General features: G+C 39.0%; 1 protein-coding gene across 9 annotated transcripts in view; it reads left to right on the top strand.

Moving 5' to 3' along the window:
* MLLT10 (MLLT10 histone lysine methyltransferase DOT1L cofactor) overlaps window positions 1–21,119 on the top strand; it is a 213,732-nt gene extending 192,613 nt beyond the window's left edge. For 6 of the 9 annotated variants that reach the window (XM_023223165.2, XM_023223164.1, XM_023223167.1 and 3 more), the window contains 9 exons: window positions 2,769–2,886; window positions 4,366–4,438; window positions 7,373–7,527; window positions 9,650–9,838; window positions 10,258–10,346; window positions 10,481–10,842; window positions 11,884–11,980; window positions 17,234–17,440; window positions 19,436–21,119. In XM_023223165.2, the coding sequence (XP_023078933.1) occupies window positions 2,769–2,886; window positions 4,366–4,438; window positions 7,373–7,527; window positions 9,650–9,838; window positions 10,258–10,346; window positions 10,481–10,842; window positions 11,884–11,980; window positions 17,234–17,440; window positions 19,436–19,480 (1,335 nt within the window). In that variant the 3' untranslated portion in view covers window positions 19,481–21,119. The remainder of the gene's footprint in view (window positions 1–2,768; window positions 2,887–4,365; window positions 4,439–7,372; window positions 7,528–9,649; window positions 9,839–10,257; window positions 10,347–10,480; window positions 10,843–11,883; window positions 11,981–17,233; window positions 17,441–19,435) is intronic. The other 3 variants (XM_023223166.2, XM_023223172.1, XM_023223168.2) reach the window with 2 other exon arrangements.
* The last annotated feature ends 726 nt before the right edge of the window (window positions 21,120–21,845 follow it).

The raw sequence follows: 21,845 nt of genomic DNA, 5'->3' as shown, positions 1-21,845 counted from the left end.
TTTTGAAAGTCTCTTGTTTAGATAAATGTCTTTACTAGAAAAACAACTACCAGATTAATTTTAGCTATCCCATTTGGGAAATTGGTCGTTTCTGATAATATTTTCATTTATTGTATTAACTTTTGCCAGCCATCTTTTAAAACTAGATACTTTCGTTCTTTAGCATATGCTAAAGATACTTTATCTTTCTGCTGATGATTGTCATGCAAATTAGTTGTGCCATACTCCTTTCTAGTTTGATCTTTAGTATATATAGCGGGCATAATAGATAGGGAAACTAAGATAATTCAGAGACTAGATCAAGAAAATGCCACCCCTGTGAAATTTGAAGCTAATAAGGATAAATATTAATATAAAGCCCTTGGCAGAAGGAACGCTTCTTAAAAAAGAGTGTATTTCTAGTTCTAGTAAGAGTTGGATCTTTGGATTCTTATCTGAGGCAACTGATGAGACTGATAATTGAAAGCAAAAAGGTGTTCCAAGTGATATATTGATATGTAACACAGATGACTGCATGAACAAGAGTCAAAAGGCTGAGAGTGTTTCCTTGCTTTGGAAGTGCTAAGGCATCTAGAGGTACCCTTTGTAAAGTTAATAATAAACTAAAATGAGAATGCCATCCTCACTGTCTTCTTTGAGGACCACCCCATTCGCATTCTGTACTATGTTTTCTCTATTGGTCATATTTTCCTCTCCCCTGTCCTGTGGTCAGCTGTTACGTCTTGCTGCCAACAAACTGTCTCAAGATAAGACTTTTTCTTCCTCCCTCTAATTAATTTTCCATTTCTGATCTATTAAATGTGTAGTGGATCTTTTTTAGAATTGTATCTACAGTAAGAGTAAATTGGCTCTACAAAAGCTATTTTTAAGTATTAGGATCTGAGACTTTAATAGACGGGACTGGTAATAACTGTTTTTTTTCTGTTGAATTGTTTGTATTTTTCGTATTCTATATTGTTTTATGAATAGCTAAGATTCCCAAAGAATTGACTTCTGGAGAGAGAAAAAAAATCTTAACCGTATCTCTATTTATGAACTGTGTGTTTTATGTGCCCTCTGCTACTAAATACATGGTAAGTGAATAGCACGATCTTCATGTTGAAGTTATAACTTACCTTTTCCTGAGGGACAGTTGATTGTTAAACAGGACTGTAGAGTACCAACTTACTGACTTTGTCTACAAAAACAAAACCCAGAAATTGACAGATTTAATTTACACTTTAAAGTGTGAACTATAAAATACACGCTTTGAGATTTTAGAAAGCAAGGATGGTACATCCCAGAGACTGTTTCTGTGAACTGTAAATGCACGTTTTCATGCTTTGTAAGTGGGCTAAAGGCCAAGATGCAATGTCATGATGTGAGTCTGTCCAGAAATACAGCTTCTCTGTGTTATTTTGCTCATTATAACTACTGTGTTGTCTTAGTCTCTAATGTGCAGTTACACATGTCCAAATGTCCCACATCTTTTGTTCTTGTTATTCAGCTTCTTTACAATAGAAGTGCTTTAGTTCTTTGATACTTTCAAGAGTTTTGTTTAGTTTATAAAAGCTTCAGTTTGATTTCATTCATGAAAAAGAACAATTCTACTTTAACATTTGTGGTTCTGTTAAATCTGAAAATTATTTCAGGCCACTGGGAGTCTTCTGTGAGTAACAGCATTTTGTATACAAGAGATTTGCCTCCAAAATGTCACATTTTAAGGTCATAATATTCTTGGAAAGTGAGAGAGAGCATGCACATCAAAGAAAGCATTTTTATTACAGTGGATTACGCAATAGTTTGGCCAGCCTCCTTAGCTTCATCTGTTTAAGGGTTCATTTTCGCTTGTTTGGCACAGGTCCCAGTAGAGGCCTTCAGAATTGTGGTTAGCAACATGAATGAATTACAAACTTTGGACGAGCTCTTCAGTTAGTAGAGCTGGCTTGCTGCCAAAAAGACAGTGCCTTATATGGGGTCAGGGCAAAGCTGTGATTCGTTGAGTCCTGCATTGTATAGAAAACATACTTGGGATGCCTGTTTGCTTTCTTTTAAAATAAAAACAAAACAAAACAGAAAAAGCAGCAGGCTTCCAAGTCTATCAAAATAGGAAGTAACAAAATAGTGTGCAGGTTTTACTAATGACAGAGTTAAGCAATGGAAATACAGCTCCGTGTAGCTGAAATACTAGAAGTAAAAGTTGGACTTTTGACCTCCTTAGCCAGCTTGTGATACGAGAGATTGAAGCATTTTGTTAGATACCTGTTGTCTTCCTGCTTTTATGTTATAGATGGCTTAATAAGATTAATTAGTCACATGTCCACATGGCTACTGTGCCACTGGGCTTTGGTATCTGCTAGATACGTTGAAAATTAAAAGCAGGAATAGTTACCTTTGAACATGCCAATCCTTCTTTTTTAAAAATTTGTAGTTACGGCCAGGTGCGGTGACTCAAGCCTGTAATGCCAGCTCTTTGAGAGGCCGAGGCAGGCGGATCACCTGAAGTCAGGAGTTTGAGACTAGCCTGGCCAACATGGTGAAACCCTGTCTCTACTAAAAATACAAAAAAAAAATTAGCTGGGCATGGTGGCAGGTGCCTCCTGTAATCCCAGCCACTGGGAAGGCTGAGGCAGGAGAATTGAAACAAGAATGAAATTTGCTTTTCAGAAGGTCACAAATTTTGCTTATATTCTTAACTTGGAGAATATAATTACTAGATCTATTAGAAGGGAAAACTTTAATATATTTTCAAATATAATTCATTTATCATTGTAATTTTTTCCATTTAGGCAAATACCCTATCTGGATCTTCTCTTAGTCAGGCACCGTCTCTTATGTATGGCAATAGATTAAATCCAAATTCATCAATGGCAGCTCTTATAGCTCAGTCTGAAAACAATCAACCAGGTAAGTTTTCAAGAATTACTAAACTCTGAAACTCCACTCTCACCTACTTTAAGGTTTTTCCCCTTTTGGTTCATTTTATTTGAAAACATGTAGGGATGTGGTTTAATAGAGGATTGTACTTAAAAAAAAGATTCACAGTTGGAAAATGTTAAATATTTCAGGTGATGGATATGTTAACTAGCTTGATTTTATTATTCCACATTACATTCATCTATCATAACATCAGTTTGTACTCCAAATTTATATAATTACAAATTGTCAATTTACAATAAAAAAAGAATCACAGTTGGAAGTCAATAGTATGCTGTGCTGCAAAATAGCGATGTGCTTTTTTTTTACTGTCTGAAATGGAAATGTTTCAGCAGAGCCATCAGCAGGCAGGAATGCAGCAGTGTCTCCTGTGACTTTTGTGATTGATGTGTTCAGTTCTCAGTTCTATGCAATGAAAGTAACATAACACTGGGCTTTTCTGTGAATAGCCTAAACCTTTATTTGCATAATTCATGAAATTGTATTACACAAACTTGGTTAAAAAAAATCCTGTTAGAGAATTTCTGCAGTGTTTAGTAATCCCATGAATGTTCACCAGTTGACGTTTTGTCGCATTTGTCTCTTGTACTGTCTTAATGAGCCACTGGATTTGCTTTGTTTCATTCCATCCTTAAGGATTGGTTGACATGTCCAAGTAGTCATGCCTGTTTGGGGGAAGGGAATGGATTTAGCAGTTCACCAAGAATGGATCAGTCTGTCTTTACTCTTTAAAGGTCAGAGGTTACCTGACTCAGAATAAGAGGACAACCTTGAAAGAGGCCAGATAAGGTGATTTTTATAAGGAAGTAACTGCAGGGGAAATACAAGTTACTTTCCAAGCAGAGATATTTGATACTACCTAAGGAATATTTTGAAAAGTTAATTTTTTTTTCTTTAAAATTCAGGATTCTGTATTCCTGCTTGTTTTTGTCAATTTGGAAATTTAGTGTTGTATGTAATTTTATTCTTGGTGTAAGGCTCTAACACCATAATTTTAGTCTTGGTGTGCAGCTCTATGTAAATGTGTTTTATGGCTTGTCTTGGGATGCAAAGTGTTAAAAAATACAAAGCATACGGAGTTGCTGTGATAAGCATACAGATTAGCTGTCCACAGCTGTGATTCATTACTTTAACCGTAGAAATTAAAAGTGGCTGAGGGGAGGGTACAGCAAATGCAAGCCACGCTTCTGTGCTGTAAAATTGAAAGGAATGAAAGAACAGAACATAATCCATGGCCTTCTACACCCACAAAAACGTGTAGGGACAACGCTTTACATGCCACAGTTCAGCAATTCTAAACTAGCAACATGCTAGATCTTCTCCTTTCATGGGAACTGCAAAGATAGTGGTAAAGGTTTAGTGTATGTTTTAGGAAAAATCAGGGCAAGAGTTTAAAACCTCTTATCTAGTGAGAGTCACTTTATCAGCTCTGAAATATTTACACTACAGATCAAGATCTTGGAGACAATAGCCGCAACCTAGTTGGCAGAGGAAGCTCACCCCGAGGAAGTCTCTCGCCACGGTAAGCACTATTTACACTGCAAAGTATAGGCAAAGGAAACTGAGATTTAGAAACTTTCTTATCTCATATCAGTAGAGTGTACATTTGTGAGGTTATAAAAGCATTCTACAGATAAGAAGCATGTCTAGACAAGAAAAATGATTCCAAATTAATTTAAATACTAATTTAAACACCATTAGATTTCTGAGTAAAACAAATCCCTTTCCTTTGGTTTCCAGTCAGTTTGAACTCTTATTTATTACTTGTATATTGATTTGAATAATTCTTTTTGATCATAAAATAGTTTTAAGATCTCTTAAAGTTGTAGACCCAAGACTTTCAACTTTGGGTTCTAGTTTTAGCTCTGTTATAGGTATAGTACTTAATCCCTTAGTCTCCAGTTCCTAATTCAGTAAAGTCCTGTGGTATATCACTAAATTCCTTCTAGTTCTTAAATTGTTTGAATCAGTTATAGCAAATGTATTACAAGTTTTTTGAAATTATTTTATGACAGTATTCAGGTACCATTTATTAAAATATAATTAGTATATTTGGGGTTACCGAACTGCATATTCCTTCTGTTCTAAATGGGGAGAATGTTGTATGAGATACTACGTCTGTTTGTAGGGGAGAATGGAACTTTGGTGATGGCTATCTATTAATTTTATTTCCCTTCTGTGCCTTCTCTTTGTTTTCTCCGTGTTCTCTAATTTAGGAACCCTCCCTCAAGCATGGTGTTAGACTGGGTGAGAATGGAGAGTAAGAGAAAAAGCCATTCTAGGGTCTTTCTTCTAAGTAAGGGAGAAATGTGATTAAAAATGAAAACTTTGGTCAGGCGTGGTAGCTCATGTCTATAATCCCAGCACTTTGGGAGGCCAAGTTGGGAGGATTGCTTGAGGCCAGGAGTTCAAGACCAGCCTGGGCAACATGGCAAGACTCCATGTCTACAAATTTTTTTTTTTTCCAAAATGAACTTTTTCATATGATGACAGATCATGAATAACAGTATTGCTGATATATTTGGGGAATGTCTGTTAAGGAACATCTTCTTTATCATAGAGATTAGTTCAGTAACCACTAACTTTATTTTCTAATGGTACATCTCTAGTGGTGCCTTTTTTCCTATATAATTCCTGGGTGAACCAAAAGTAGTGTTATTTTCCCTGATTGAACTCTGCAGAAAATCAAATATTCATTCTTTGGAAACCAGGAATCTGAAGAACACAGTGATAAAATTATCTAACTAGTCTGTGATTTTATGTTGTGATTATTTCTATGTTGTTTTTCTTTTCAAAGAAGAAAGTTAATGGATGTTTGCTCAGTGTTTAGTGGAAGAGCACTTCTCTGTCCCCCTTTTAAACTTGAAATACTACAAGCTACCGAGAAATTATTAAAAATCTCTTAGTGCTATTTTGCTTAGTATAGTTTTTCCTTTTCATTAGTGAAATGGGACTTAACAAATGGTACTAAATTATTTTTAGCATATTATTTCCAACTTTATATTACTCTTTAGAAATCAGCCTGAAATGTAACAGCCTAAATTATCCTGGCATAATGTACTATTTGCAGAGGGATGGCCAATTGTATGTAGCCCATGATGTTTACATATGGAATAAAAACCCCATTTGTTTAACATCTTACGAAAATTTTGTAGAGAAGCATATTAAGGCAGTGTCAAGAACACCAGTGGGTTGTTAGAAGACCTGAGTTGTGTAGCCCAGCTCTTGTCACCTCAAGTCACTAAAACTCCATCCTGTTTCCTCATTTGAAAATGACCGGGCTTCGACTTCTCACTAGGTTGTTGTGGAGATCATATGAGATATATACAAACACATTGGAAATTCTAAAGCTCTTTAAATGTATTATGTTAGCATGGTAGCTGGAGATCAGAAATGGCCACACTTACTAATTTAAAACAAAAAGTGGAGAGAACATTACATGTTCGTCTTAATACAAGTACTATTTGTTTTAGAAGGGTTGTTAATCATTTGAATTATAGGTCTAAGACATTTTAAAAATATTCATGTAAAAGGATCGAATAAAAATTGCTTTGGGGGCTGGGCATGGTGGCTTATTCCTATAATCCCAGCAGTTCGGGAGGCCTAGGTGGGAGGAACACTTCAGCCCAGGAGTTGGAGACTAAGCTGAGCAACGTGGTGAAATTCCGTCTCCCCTGCCCAACCTCCCCTCTACCCAAAAAAAAAAAAAAAGCACTGGGAGTGGTAGCGTGTGCTTTTGTGGTCCTAGCTGCTCAGGAGGCTGAGGTGGGAGGATTGCTTGAACCCGGGACCGAGGAGGTCAAGACTGTAGTGAGCCATCACTGCATCACAGCACTCTAGCATAGCTGACAAAGCGAGACTATTTCCAGAAATGAAAAAAAAAAAAAGCTTTGGTCTTATTTCTTAATTGTGAAAATACTTGAAAATGAGGAATTTTTAATTTATAACAAAAGGCTGCTTCAAGATTGTTAAACATTTCTTTTTAGTGATATTTGAGATTTTAGTTGGTTGTAAATTCAAATATCTTTCACAGTATTATAGTTGTTCAGGGTTATTGTGATAGCAAATATATCAAAGCAGAGAGGTAGAGCTCTTTTCTCTTCTGGAAAATTATTTTTAAGTCTAATTTTGTCTTTTCCCCCTTTTGTCTTATGCTATACCAAGTTATTTTACAGCCTATTTCAGAGATTGTTGGTGGTGTGTTTGTATTTTCTAGTGGTTTTTAATTATCTATGATGGCTAGCTATTCCCTTGATTCTATAATATTGAGAGGAAGAATGATAATTACTCAATTTTAGGGTAGATTATGGTTTTCTAAATCCAGGAACCTGATACTTCTGGCATAGGCAGCTTGATGTTATAACTCATACAGGAGGAAAGGGATCAGCTTAGGTAAGAAACTGCACTCTCTTAAAAGCATTCCCCTTCTTTTTAACTTGAGAATTGTTTTCAACAGATCCCCTGTAAGCAGCTTACAGATTCGCTATGATCAACCAGGCAACAGCAGTTTGGAAAATCTGCCTCCAGTAGCAGCCAGCATAGAACAGCTTTTGGAGAGGCAGTGGAGTGAAGGACAGCAGTTTTTATTAGAACAGGGTACTCCTAGTGACAGTAAGTATTCATTTTCTTATGTGTAAGTCAAGACGGATGGGCAGATGGACAAACAGGCAGATGGATGCAGAAGTCACTTTTCATCCAGAGTAGTAATGGGATTATGATATACATTTCATATAATACAGTGAGAGAAAGTATAAGGTAGTGGTTTAATAGAAGAGATTCTATAGTGTTACTGCTTAGACTTGAATCCTGTCTTTACCTGTTATTAATAGTATAATCCTGGGCATGGTTTTTAAAGTTCTTTAGTCTCCTATTTTTACAGTTGGGAATAATAATGCACCCATATCAGAGGGTTATTGTGAGGATTAAATGACATGAAAAATATTAGGACCACTGCCTGGCTCATATATAGCATTGTCTCGGTGCTTACCATGATTATACATATTGGTACTTTGTGTCTCCACTGTACTTTGTTCTTACCAGTTTACTAAAATACATGAGCACTGTCTTCTCTTAGCCTAATTGTTTGAAGAAAACTTGCTCACCTCTGGAAAACTTACTTTAAAAAATAGATGGAGTTGGCCGGGCGCGGTGGCTCATATCTGTGATCCTAGCACTTTGGGAGGCTGAGATGGGTGGATCACGTCAGGAGATCCAGACCATCCTGGCTAACACGGTGAAACCCCATCTCTACTAAAAATACAAAAAAAAATTAGCCGGGCATGGTGGCAGGTGCCTGTAGTCACACGGGAGGCTGAGGCAGGAGAATGGCGTGAACCCAGGGGATGCCGAGATTGTGCCACTGCACTCCAGCCTGGGCGACAGAGCGAGACTCCGTCTCCAGAAAAAAAAACAAACAAAAAAACATATAGTCAAGTATGACCGGCTAGCTTCTTCATAATTTGGAGGAAGAAGAATAATTACTGAATTAAATCTATAATTAATATATATTATGATTATCATCTGTTGGATTATAGAGCATGTACTATATATCTATATTTCAGTATCTTCACCATTTTAAGTATTAGGGCCATGGGTGTAAAATGCAGAGTTAAAATAGGTGGTGGTTAGCTGGAGATGTGGCCTTGTCTTAATTTTAGGGAAAAATAGGTGATTTTCGTCATTTTGGAGTATAAACTTTTGCTGCTTCATTTTATTGAAACATTTTGCTTATTGTTGGCTAAGTGCCATAAATTGGTATTTTGTGAATGGTAACCTGACAAAAAATGGTAATTGTGAGGAAATTTCATGCCGGGCTAATCCTTTAAACACGATAGCTGGAGGATAGGTTTAGCTTAGTCTTACTGCATCTCATTTGGACCCACTAAGATTTCTTTGTGGGATCTTGGAGGGAAGGGATAAAAGCTAAATCCTTGGGAAATGACCAGATGTGTCTGTACCAGAGGAGTTGTATCTTCTGAAGGCCCTGAGGTCATGTTAAACAAATACAACTTTTTAGTACGTGATGGACACTTCAAAAATCTTAACAGTAACACTCTGTGTTGTTAGTTGGGAGGTCCAAGTTGTGGAAGGAATTGAAGTACCTCAGGTGATGGGGGCCAGACTGAAAGCCAGCCTGTTTACAGGGGATGCGCTTTTCTCCAGGACTGGAGACGTGGCTGGGCGCACACATAGCGCACCCTGCTGGGTGACCTGCAGAGCGACATGCTGAGCAGCTGGGATTAGGGGCTTCCTGCCAGGAAGTCTGATGGCAGCACTTCGTTTAAATGGAACAACAAACAAAAACATGTGCTCATTATTTTGGTAAAGGGTATTGGTGCGATCCTTAACCATTCTATATATGACTTCAATGAAAAATAGTGACAGGCTCTTGAATTTTTAATAGGCTTTTATTTTGACGAAAATAAAATGTCATCACTTTTCACTGAGAATGGAAAATTACCTGAACCTGGTGTGTGTTTTTTGGTATGTGGCAACAAAGTTTCCAGAAGGTACATCCAGGAACACTTTGCCTTTGTGCTTATAAAAATACAAACATAGATAGGAAATTTAATCCCACATACAAATTTAGGAACAAAACTTAATCATTTAGAAACACTTTACAGAATTTCTACTGTTCTATTTTAACTTATTTCTAAGGTTACTGGCACTGTGTAAAAGACTTAGTCTCATGTGTGTACTTGTCGTTATTAAAAACTATCCAAATGTGTGCTAGTTTTAGGAATGCTAAAGTCATTACACCAACTTCAAGTTGAAAACCGAAGATTAGAGGAACAAATTAAAAACTTGACTGCCAAAAAGGAACGGCTTCAGTTATTGAATGCACAGCTTTCAGTGCCTTTTCCAACAATAACAGCAAATCCTAGTCCGTCTCATCAAATACACACATTTTCAGCACAGACTGGTAAGTGTGAAAATATTTATTTTGTATCTAAAGAAAATAGGCTTTCAGTGTTATTTGTATTATGAGTGAGTAATAATTGGTCACCAGTTATATGAAGATGTAGAAAAGGAATGATAGGTCGTTTTTGAAGGGCATAAAGAATCCTGTTAAGTGATCAACTTGAATTTACTCTAACTTCCTTAGTCCATAATATAATGGTAACATTTACTTAAATGTCTAATGATCTCATCATTGATTTAAAGTAATGGTATTCAATATAGATTTTTTTTTCCTGTTTAGGTCAGTCAGGAATAGCAATACTTGATATTTAAGTGGTTTTGATATGGGCTTCAGCATAAGCTTTTAAATAAGCCTTTAATCTTATACATAATGTAATTTAATAGGGTAAATAGGTTTCTTTTTGTCTTTTATTATTCTAGCTCCTACTACTGATTCCTTGAACAGCAGTAAGAGCCCTCATATAGGAAACAGCTTTTTACCTGATAATTCTCTTCCTGTATTAAATCAGGTAATTTTTGTGTGGTTATTTTCATCTGTGTGATTTACTTGTAAATAATAGTATATTATGTCAAATGGTTTTAAATTATTTTAAACAGTTTTGCTGTGTTCTTTAAACTTAGTTTCTCTTCTTTCTTATGCTAGGACTTAACCTCCAGTGGACAAAGCACCAGCAGCTCATCAGCTCTTTCTACCCCACCTCCTGCTGGGCAGAGTCCGGCTCAACAAGGCTCAGGAGTGAGTGGAGTTCAGCAGGTCAATGGTGTGACAGTGGGGGCACTAGCTAGTGGAATGCAGCCTGTAACTTCCACCATTCCTGCCGTGTCTGCAGTGGGTGGAATAATTGGAGCTTTGCCAGGTAACCAACTGGCAATTAATGGCATTGTAGGAGCTTTAAATGGGGTTATGCAGACTCCTGTCACAATGTCCCAGAACCCTACCCCTCTCACTCACACAACTGTACCACCTAATGCAACACATCCAATGCCAGCTACACTGACTAACAGGTAAGAAACTTAAGTATGTTTTGGGTTTTTTAGTGTAACTAACAGAGTACCAGTGTTGTCTATGCCTTAGATTGGGGCTTTCAATGTGTTCCTTTGCAGATATACCTTAATATAATAAGTCTGCCAAAAATTTTAAGTATATTATACACAGAGTACATTTATTTTTGAAACTTAGATTTAAATGAATTTCACTTTTAGTGACAGCATTAAATATGTTCTGTGCTGAAAATTAATCTGTGATGTCTATTTTTAAATACTAGTTTTTCTTATTTGTATATTGCATTCCTGTATCATAAATTCTGAAGAAAGATAATATAGTGGAGATAACATGAATATTAGTTTCTTAAAATGTATGTAATATTTTTAATGTTTTAATCAAGATTTTGGTATAGGATAAAGGTCATTTATTTATCTGAATTCCTAGGAAGTGAGACTCACTGGTTTCACTGTACTGGAACTGCATTTGAATGCTTGTTCAAAACTAGGGGACTAAAGCTATGTTGTTATTAAACATACTTTTGGGGGAATAAATACTTTTAAATGGATTTGCAGTGGGTACTAGAAAGCTATTTCCTCTAGCTCTCTTCATTGGTGTTTAGTTTTACCATTGGGACCATTAGAAAAGGATAAGTCAAATCAGTAGTATGTTTGGATTCTTTGTTTCAAATATGTGTTTACTTAGTGTGAGTTAAATTATCCTTGAATAATTACAGATAAATTATTACATATGCCTGTTAGAAACACATGTAAATTTATATTCCATAAAATAAGTTAGGGCCTATTTGTTTTATAATAAAAACATTTCTTGACAATGTGAATTCTTGTTTAGCTGTACATACATACATATATATATATATATATATATACACACACACACACACACACACACATAATTTGTACATAATTGTTTTCAAAGTGTTTGGATTAAAAATTGTACTTAAGTTATTAAACATCAAATTGAAAAGTTGTCTTTCATTTTTAAACTTCTAAAAATGCGTTACAGGTGTGTAGTAAAAAGTAAGAATTGTAATCATTTTTCAGTGCCTCAGGACTAGGATTACTTTCTGACCAGCAAAGACAATTACTTATTCATCAACAGCAGTTTCAGCAGTTGTTAAATTCTCAACAGCTCACACCAGTAAGTTCTTTCTTTTGATAATATTTTATTAGGAGCATGTGTTCTAAGCTGTAATATTCAGTGTGGGTATAGATTTCTCCTTTGTTAAATAACATTATTGAATGCATAATCCAAAAAGTTTTTCTTGCCATGTGGTATACAGGCTGTGATACCTGCAGTGACGTCACATTCACTACTGAACTTAAAAGTGACAGGGCACGTGACATGGTGCTGCCATAGGCTCTGGTAACACAGTGCCGAATGAGATGTGGTGTGTGTTTTCCCGGAGCTTCATTTTGATACAAGAGATGGATGGACATAATGAACGCTTTTTGGTTCTGATAAATGCTGAGAAGAACAAGGAAGTGGAATAAGGGGGGAAGAGCATAGGGAACCAAGGACCATTTTATATAGGATGGCCCTGCCTCTGCAAGGGGTGACTTTTGAGCACAGACCGACATGAGAGCTCAGGGAGTATGCCACAGAGAGAAAGCATGTTGGAGGTAAAGGGGCAGCTGCTGTCAAAGGCCTGGGCGTGCTTGTGTGTGGAAGAGGAGGCAGCAGCAGTGTGGTCAGGTGGGAGAGGTCAGAGCTAAGCAGGGAGTCTCAGATGATTGCATACAACCTTTCTTGGCTGTTGCAAGAAATTTGGACTTTATCTTGAATATGATGAAAAGCCACTGGCGATTTTTAAAAAATCTATTACGGAGAATTTCAAGTGTACCAAAAGTAGAGCGGAGAGCACCCTGAAGACCTGTGTAGTCCTCATTCTCTCACCCAGCACTGATAATCTCAGTTTTATCTTACTTCATTCTCCATTTTTTTCAGGATTAAGAATTGGAGGGATGGCCGGGCACGGTGGCTCAAGCCTGTAATCCCAGCACTTTGGGAGGCCGAGGCGGGTGGATCACGAGGTCAGGAGATCAAGACCATGCCGGCTAACATGGTGAAACCCCGTCTCTACTAAAAACACACAAAAAAACTAGCCGGGCGTGGTGGCGGGCGCCTGTAGTCCCAGCTACTCGGAGGCTGAGGCGGGAGAATGGCGTGAACCTGGGAGGCGGAGCTTGCAGTGAGCTGAGATCGCACCACTGCACTCCAGCCTGGGCAACACAGCAAGACTCCGTCTCAAAAAAAAAAAAAAAAGAATTGGAGGATTTTGAACAGAATAGTGAAATAATGATTTATATTTTGAAGGATTAGTTTTGCTGCTATATGAAGAATAATCTGTGTGTATTATAGGGTGTGGGGAAGTAAAGACAGGCAAAAGTGGAAACAGGGAGGGAGTGACCCAGGCAGGAGACATAGGTGTTAAAATAGTATGGGCTATGTATTGAAAACTGCCTGGAATTGTGGTATATATATATTTTTGAGATGGAGTTTTGCTTTGTCGCCCAGGCTGGAGTGCAGTGGCACAATCTGGGCTCCCTGCAACCTCCATCTCCTGGGCTCACGTGATTCTCCTGCCTCAGCCTCCCGCGTAGCTGAGACTACAGGCATGTCCCACCATGCCTGGCTAATTTTGTTTTTGGTAGAGACAGGGTTTCACCATGTTGCCCAGACTGGTCTTGAACTCATGACCTCAAGTGATCTGCCCTTAGCCTTCCAGAGTGCTGGAATTACAGGTGTGAGCCACTGTGCCCAGCCCAGATGTTTTGAAGATAGAACCAACAAGACTTGTTTGCTGGACATGCAAGAGAAAGAAGAATTCTGAATGGTTGGATAGTGACTTTTACTGAGATGTGGAAGAACAGAACCCAACCAGTTTTGGAGAGAAAAATAGGTGTCATGGACACACTAAGCTTAAAATCCCTTTAGATGTGCAAGTCAAATGGAGATAAGACAGTTGCATAGTAGGTGTCTGGAGTCCCAGGCAGAGATGCAGTTAGAGATAGAAATCTGGGGTTAGTGCTGCACAGGTGATGAGAGCCATGAGATTTGATGCAGACTCCTAGAGCATGAAGACTGAGTCCTGGACACCCTAGAAAAGAATAAGCCAGTAAAGAAAGGCTATTGAGAAACAGTGGCCAGTGAGCCCAGACAAGGACACTGTGGCATCTTAGGGGCCAGGTGAAGGAAATGTTTCCAGAAAGGGAGGAGTCAACTGTGTAAAATGCTTCTGTGGTAGGGTAAGAAAGAATTGACCAACCGTGCGTGGTGGTGCATGCCTGTGATATCAGTTAACTGGGAGGCTGAGGTGGGAGGATCACTGGAGCCCAGGAGGTTGAGGCTGCTGTGAGCTGTAATCATGCCACTGCACTCCAGCCTGGACGGCAGGGACTGTTTCTTAAAGGTTGTCTAGAGACTTTTTACAGTTTGGGTGTGATAAAAGTAAAAACCTCGTTAAATGGTTAAAAAAAAAATGGGAGGGAGAGGAAGTAAAGATGGCATATGGCACCTTAAGACACGTCACTTTGGAAAGCAGAGGAAGGGGAAGGAGGCGGTGGATGTGGTAGTACCACGGGGCAGTTTCGACTCATTTTGAATATGACAACGTGTGTGTGCTGATGAGACATTTCTGGCATAGGAGAGAAGAAAGGTGCTAGCAGAGGAGGAGATGAGAACAGTATTTCACTGCACCAGCAGGGCAGGCAGAACAACTGGAGGTGGGTTTTATGTGGAGGGTTGAAGCAATCCCACTTTCAATGCTTCTGATTTTCTTAGAAGTGAAGGGGGGGAGATGGGTAACTGTTAGATGAGAGGGGAGATGGGAAAAAGAGAACTTGGAGAAGGGGAGAAAGCATGGACCGACACCCAAGTGGGGTTGTGGCTCAGGTGCAGGGCAGGGCAGGCCTGGCCCTGTGGACAGTCATGGGGCTTCCTCTAGACCCTTTTCCCTAGCCCTCTTCATGTAGTTGGGCTGCTTGGAGAATGATTTTCAGTCTGTTTTTAGAGTGGTGTTAAAGGCACACTGCCTATGAGTGTATATAAATTCTTAAATGCTGGCCGGGCACGGTGGCTCATGCATGTTATCCCAGCACTTTGGGAGACCGAGGCGGGCAGATCACAACGTCAGGAGTTTGAGACCAGCCTGACCAACATGGTGAAACCCTGTCTCTACTAAAAATACAAAAATTAGTGGGGTATGGTGGCGTGTCCCTATAATCTCAGCTACTCAGGAGGCTGAGGCAGGAGAATTGCTTAAACCCGGGAGGTAGAGGTTGCGGTGAGCCGAGATCACACCACTGCACTCCAGCCTGGACGACTAGAACGAGACTCCGTCTCAAAAGAAGAAAAAAACTTAAATGCTGACACTAAGATTGGGATCTTGTTTTTCTTATCTGTTGCTTCATCTTAATATGAGTACTAAAACTCCATTTGTTTGGGTGTCTTCCTATTAATCAAGATTTTACTCTAATAATAGCATGTGTAGATGTCTCATTTCCAGAACATGGTTAAGGAATTTTCAGCACAAATTATTGCTTGGAGACCATGAGGACTAAAGGACTGTACTTTTTCCTTCATCCACCAATGTTGTGGGCTAAAGTTTGTTCATTTACAGGGATCAAACGATGTAGGTGAGAATTTGTTGGAAGCCTCCGCACAGCTTCCGCCCGACACTCTTGCTTGACCCTGCTTCCCCCAGATGACCTGCATGGTGCTAAATCCAGTGGTCAGTTCTCATTCTTCATCTTACGTGACCCGGCAACAGCATTTGACAGAGTTGATCACTTTTCCTCCTCCTTGAAACATTTCCTCCCCTCAGGTTCCAGGATACCACATCATCTTGGTGTCTTCCTACCTAACTGGTCATTCCTCTTTAGCATCCTTTCCTGGTCCTCCTCTTCAGCCTCTTGAGAGTGCCCCAGGTGGGATTCAGTGATCTCCTGTCGCTGTCCTTAAATAGCATCTCTGTGCTGATTTACATCTCCAGCCAGACCTCTCTGTGGAGCTTCAAGCTCCTGTAATCCAGCTGCTCATTTAGTAGTTCCACTTTTTTTTTTTTTTTTTTTTGAGATGGAGTCTCGCTCTGTTGCCCAGGCTGGAGTGCAGAGATGCAATCTCGGTTCACTGCAAGCTCCGCCTCCTGGGTTCACGCCATTCTCCTGCCTCAGCCTCCTGAGTAGCTGGGACTACAGGCGCCCAGCTAATTTTTGTGTATTTTTAGTAGAGACGGGGTTTCACCATATTAGCCAGGATGGTCTTGATCTCCTGACCTTGTGATCCACCCGCCTCGGCCTCCTAAAGTGCTGGGATTATAGGCGTGAGCCACCATGCGGGGCCTCCACTGGCATATCTTAAAAGACATTTCAAACATGACGTGTCCAAAACCGAACAGCTGATCTTCCTGCACAGCCCTGCCCCACCCATCGTTTTCCTCACCTCAGCTGATGGCAGCTCCATCCTCTCTGACACCCCACATTGACTCCATCCTGAAATTAGACTCTTCCACTTCTCAAAACCTTCCCATGTTACTATGAATACAAGCCAAGCTGGCCATACCTTGCCACTGCAAGCTCTGCGTTCTTCTCACTTCCTCCTGGCTCCTTCCACCCTCCCCAGGTCCTTGCTGCTACTGGATCCTGCTGGACCTGCCCCTCTGGAGGCCCTTGGCACTGCCTGGAAATCCCCACCCACCCCCCATATCCACTCAGCTAATTCCCTCATCTCCAAGTCTTCATCCAGATGTTAACTTCGCAATGAAAACTACCCTGGCTAATCTGCTTAAAATCACAACCTGACCATTAAACCCTACTCCCTCCAGACTTTCTCATACACAATTCTGTTTCCCTTGACGCAGAGCAGTAATCACATTCTAATGTTTTCATTTATTTGCCTTTCCCTGCTCAATGTGTTTCAAGCACCAAAAGCAGTGCCTGGCACCTAGTAAGCGCTCAGGAAATCTATGAATATATGCTGCATGGAGTATATGCTTGCTGTAAAGAGTGGTCTGTAACTGCGTCAAGAAAGCACCCTAATGACAGGCAGGAATGGGAACTTTAAAGTTGTTTTAAGTTTGGAAAAGGTTTGACCACGCATGATGCATTCAAATGTCCACCTTGATTTCTTTAAGCTGCTGCATTCCCTCATTGATCATCACAGATAACCTAATAGAAGTCTCCTATGTGTGTCCTGTTTTAAAAATAAGCTGTTCACTGAAGATACTGACATTTTATAGCAGATAGTTATTATCTAGTGTAGCATGTTTTCCTAGATATTTGTTTTCTTTCTTAGCAAATATCTAATATTAAAGGAAAGAAAACATAAGGCAGATTCATCTGACTGCTGAATTCTGTGCTTGGGAACTCATTTTCTTTCACGTTTTTCCCTAAGGAACAACATCAAGCCTTTTTGTATCAGTTAATGCAACATCACCACCAGCAGCACCACCAGCCTGAACTTCAGCAGCTGCAGATCCCTGGACCAACACAAATACCCATCAACAACCTTCTTGCAGGTACACAGGCACCCCCACTTCACACAGCTACCGCCAACCCATTTCTCACAATCCATGGAGATAATGCAAGTCAGAAAGTAGCAGTAAGTATGTTTTCCTTACTACATCTAATGAAACAAGAACTGTATTGAATAATCAGAGATGATCATTTTCCAGCCTAATTTTGTTCCCCTGATCATTTCTTCTTAAAACCCATTGCTTTTAGCAGATGGATATTATAGGCAAAGGATCTAAGCCAATTTATACATCCCCTAAGTGTATCAGTTTGAATTTGCACATTAGGTTTTAAGGCTGTTTTATAATTCAGCAATTTTCGAGATTACAGTATATTTTAGTTAGCAAGTCATATGGGACAATCAAATCAAAAGACAATGGTTGGTGCTTTCTGAGAAGCTTTGTTTAGTTATAGAACCAGTCTGTGTAACTTGAAAATATTTTTACTTTAAAGTGCTTTTTACTGATTAAGTATATTTATTACCAAGATTCATACATACATTTTAGGGCACACAATCCAATTACTCTACCAGATTACTTTAGAGAAAGTAAATCAGTCACATCTGTAATGGAATTCAAATTTTTAGTTATTTTCATATAAGTGATGGCATCTTACCCTTTCAGTGTGAAAGTTAAATTAAAAATGGATGCAGGAACAGTATTCTACACATACAAGAGAACCCATTTTAAGGCCGTTTCTTTCTATTAATTCTCCCCTTCAATTAGATCTACTTTACTGGAGTATAAATGTTTCCCCTAAATTCCAGTTCAGGGCAGAACCCTGTTAGAGGAAGGCTCTGGGGATGTAGAATGGAGACTGGACATCAGGAAAAGGAAGAAGGGAAGGACTGAGGTGGGAGAATTGGCAAATGAGTGTTCAAAGTTGCAGTGTTTGCTGTTTCCCGTTACTTTGAAAATTTTGTTTACTGTGCTTTTAGTCTTCAGAAACTTTAGTTTGTACTTAGTAATAAGTATTCAAAATAGAGGATTGTTTTTCATGAACTCTTCAATGCTTTCTGTTTGCCCTCTTGTCTCGCCAGCTTTCTGTCATCACACATGGCGTTTACCACTCCAGTGTTCTGCTGACATGGGCAATTTTCAGTGATTCTGTATTGAGTTCTTTGGTAGCATTCTTTCCCCCTGTGTTTCACAATTTTTTTCTTGTGTTAAGAAATGCACTAATTACAAACTTTTCCTAGGTTATACAATATGAAATGTATTTAATGGAAAATCACAGTAATTTAATGAGCTAATGGAGGAACACAGTGCTGGGAGGTGCTGTTTGCTCAGTACCCTGCTATGGGCCAGGGGTCCTTGCTAGATACCGTGACATCTGTGATTTCAGTCTTTACAGTAATAAGAGGCTGTAACTCCATTTTTTTTTTTTTTTTTGAGACGGAGTCTTGCTCTGTCACCCGGGCTGGAGTGCAGTGGCCGGATCTCACCTCACTGCAAGCTCCGCCTCCCGGGTTTACGCCATTCTCCTGCCTCAGCCTCCTGAGTAGCTGGGACTACAGGCGCCCGCCACCTCGCCCGGCTAGTTTTTTGTATTTTTAGTAGAGACGGGGTTTCACCGTGTTAGCCAGGATGGTCTCGATCTCCTGACCTTGTGATCCGCCCGTCTCAGCCTCCCAAAGTGCTGGTATTACAGGCTTGAGCCACCGCGCCCGGCTTGTAACTCCATTTTTTATACATTAGTAAAAGGAAATGCAAAGAAAGCCCAAGGATAAATAGCAAATGTGGAATTACAGCCCATGACTTTCTTAGCCCATAAAAATTTTGTTCTCTACAGTACCATGTCACTTTTGTGGAAAAGTTGATTTTGGAAGATGAATTCTGCATTCTTTAGAAGTTCTGTCCCTCAGATGGGCCCACCTCTTTGGTCTTTTTATACTGTTGAATTTAATGTTTTTGAAGTATTTACTAGTAAATTCATGTCTATATATTATGTTGCAAGTAGGCTTGCCAACTTAAAAGAAAAAAGGGAATAACTTTCTATACCACATTTTATCTCAGTTTCAAATTGGGAGGATATTATCAAAAGTTGATTTAGCTAACGCGTCTGCTCTTTTGTTTAACTGCAGAGACTTAGTGATAAAACCGGGCCTGTAACTCAAGAGAAAAGTTGACACCTGAGGAACATCTAGCAATTGCCTGTCCTGCTGTTCTAGCACTTCATCTGGCTGCCTTTGCAGTCCTTTTACTACAGCTATGAAGAAACGCAACAAGAAACTTAATGCACAACAAAGGATTAATTGCCGCAAGGACATTCTTGTAAGGCTTTGATTAGTTTTCTTGTTGCTTTGTTGCACTGAAATGGAATTCCCATGCCCCTATCCCTTACCCCAATTTTTTGAACATGGAAAGAAAATTCAATACGTTTTTAAAGTGACATAATTTACATGCAATATGTTTATCAACTCAAGAATATAGTTGGTACACAACTAGGTTTATAAATTGGAGATACGAATAGCAAAACTAAATACTTGTTCCATTTACAAACTACTTGATTTTATTGTACAAGTTGAAATATGCTCTTTTGTTTGGGTTACAGTATGCTTGCTCTAAGTCAAATTCCAAGGAACTAATTTCTCCTGGAGTTCCATTGATTCAATATTACAAATATATAGCGCATCACCTGGGACTTGGCAATCTTTGTTAAAAAATATTTCCTTTCTAATGGGATTTAGCCAGTTTTGGTAATCAAGTTAGGATGGTAATGTCTGCATCTGCTAAAGGTAATTTTCTTTTGAGAATTGCTTTCTTTAGTGTTAAGAGCTACTCATATTTTAAAGAAACCTTGAGTTAACTGAGTTCTGAGGCTGCTGGGGGAACCAGATCAATTCAAAGCAAAATACTTCTTTCAGAAAGGGGCCACTCTGGAAAGTGCTGGTGGGGTTTGCCCTTGATCAAGTGCCTCCATTGTGCTGCAAGGGCTCTAGACAGCAGGGTGGGACAGTCAGTCCTCCGAGCAGCAGGAATCATCCCTTCACACCTGCAGCCTTCCCATGCTTCCGCCTTTATTCAGAACTTTCTGTGCCACTGTAGATAGCTCAGGCAAAACTATTACCTGGGTATTTATCCACTAATGAGTCACAAGAAAAGGAGTGGATTTGGAAAGAATAGAGAGTTGTTTTATTTTAACCACTTCCCATTACTGACCATTAAAACAAAAGCTCACCACTAGAGTTCCTGAAAACAGGTGAAACCTGTATGACAGCCCTTCCACTTTGGGGAGCCACGCTTTTGATGTGACAGTACCGCAGAGTGATCCACCACGGGGGATGTAATCACCAAACTGTTCTTCGGTGTGTGAATTATTAGTGGAAAAGACCCAGCTGTAATTAGACCTCCACTGTGTACTTAGCTGGAAGAACATGTTAATTCTGCAATATGTCTCTTGGTTAAACATTGCACAGTTCTTACCTCATTTCTGTAAATAAAGTTTTGTGAATCTGTTTTGTATTGTGAAAAATTCATAAGATAACATTGATATTTTGATTTGTAATATTTCTAATTGGTAGATTTAATTGAAAAGTAAAATTAATTTATTTTTATATGTTCAGGGGAATTTTAAAGTCAAGTATTTTGTAGATAATTTAAAAAATCAGTGTGGTTTATTTTACTTATTTAACCCACTGGTTGTTATTCTGTAACAGTTTGTATAAATGGTAAATTTTGAATGTGTTGTTATTTTACCTAGATGTAAAATTCCACATGTATTAAAGTGTACAAAGTTTTGTTAATAAAATTTAATAATGTTTATAACTCCATGCCATTCTCATTTGGAGAGGATGGAGGGGGTACACCCATGTTGCTTCCTCAGGGAATCTTGGCCTGTGTTTTGTGTTTGGAGCACTGGTATATTGCCCTGGAGTTAATGGAAACTCTCATGAGCAAATGCTATACGATGTGCAAGTCATTCTGTAAAGCAATGTGCAGTGCAGACGCACCTCGGGCTCAGAGATCTTCGATCATCCTCAGATGAGAGGGAGAGTGAAGAGGGAAATAGCCTTGGTGGAGATAAAAGGAAAACAAAGTCCAGATGAGATAATTAGAGCCCGTTGATAAAGCAGTATTCACACTTGGTAGAGATTCGATTCCTGTGACTTACACAGTTAGCTTTAACTAGAGGCATTCCATGAAAGAGAAGCCCAATCTATTTAGTGGTCTTTGTAAGCATCAGAATCACCTGTGGTGCTTTTCAAAAATATAAATGCTCAGACTTTATCCCAGACTTAATTGAATCCGAACATACTGATCTGCGTCAAGTGCTCCTGGTAATTAAGAGGCAAGTGAACAAGAAAAACTGGACCTAGGCTGTAAACTTTATTAAGGAGTGAGTTTTGGGTTCTTGGTGATTTTTTTTTTTTTTTTAATGTACATGAAAAAATTACGATTCTGGAAATTCATCTGTCTCCCAAGGTGAAGGATTACCTTCCCTCTAGAATGACAGGTGACTCATCCATCCATTCCTGCGAGTTTAGTTTCTTA

The sequence above is a fragment of the Piliocolobus tephrosceles genome, chromosome 9 (assembly GCF_002776525.5).
Source record: "Piliocolobus tephrosceles isolate RC106 chromosome 9, ASM277652v3, whole genome shotgun sequence".
NCBI lineage: Eukaryota > Metazoa > Chordata > Mammalia > Primates > Cercopithecidae > Piliocolobus > Piliocolobus tephrosceles.
This window is presented reverse-complemented; position numbering and strand designations above follow the sequence as displayed.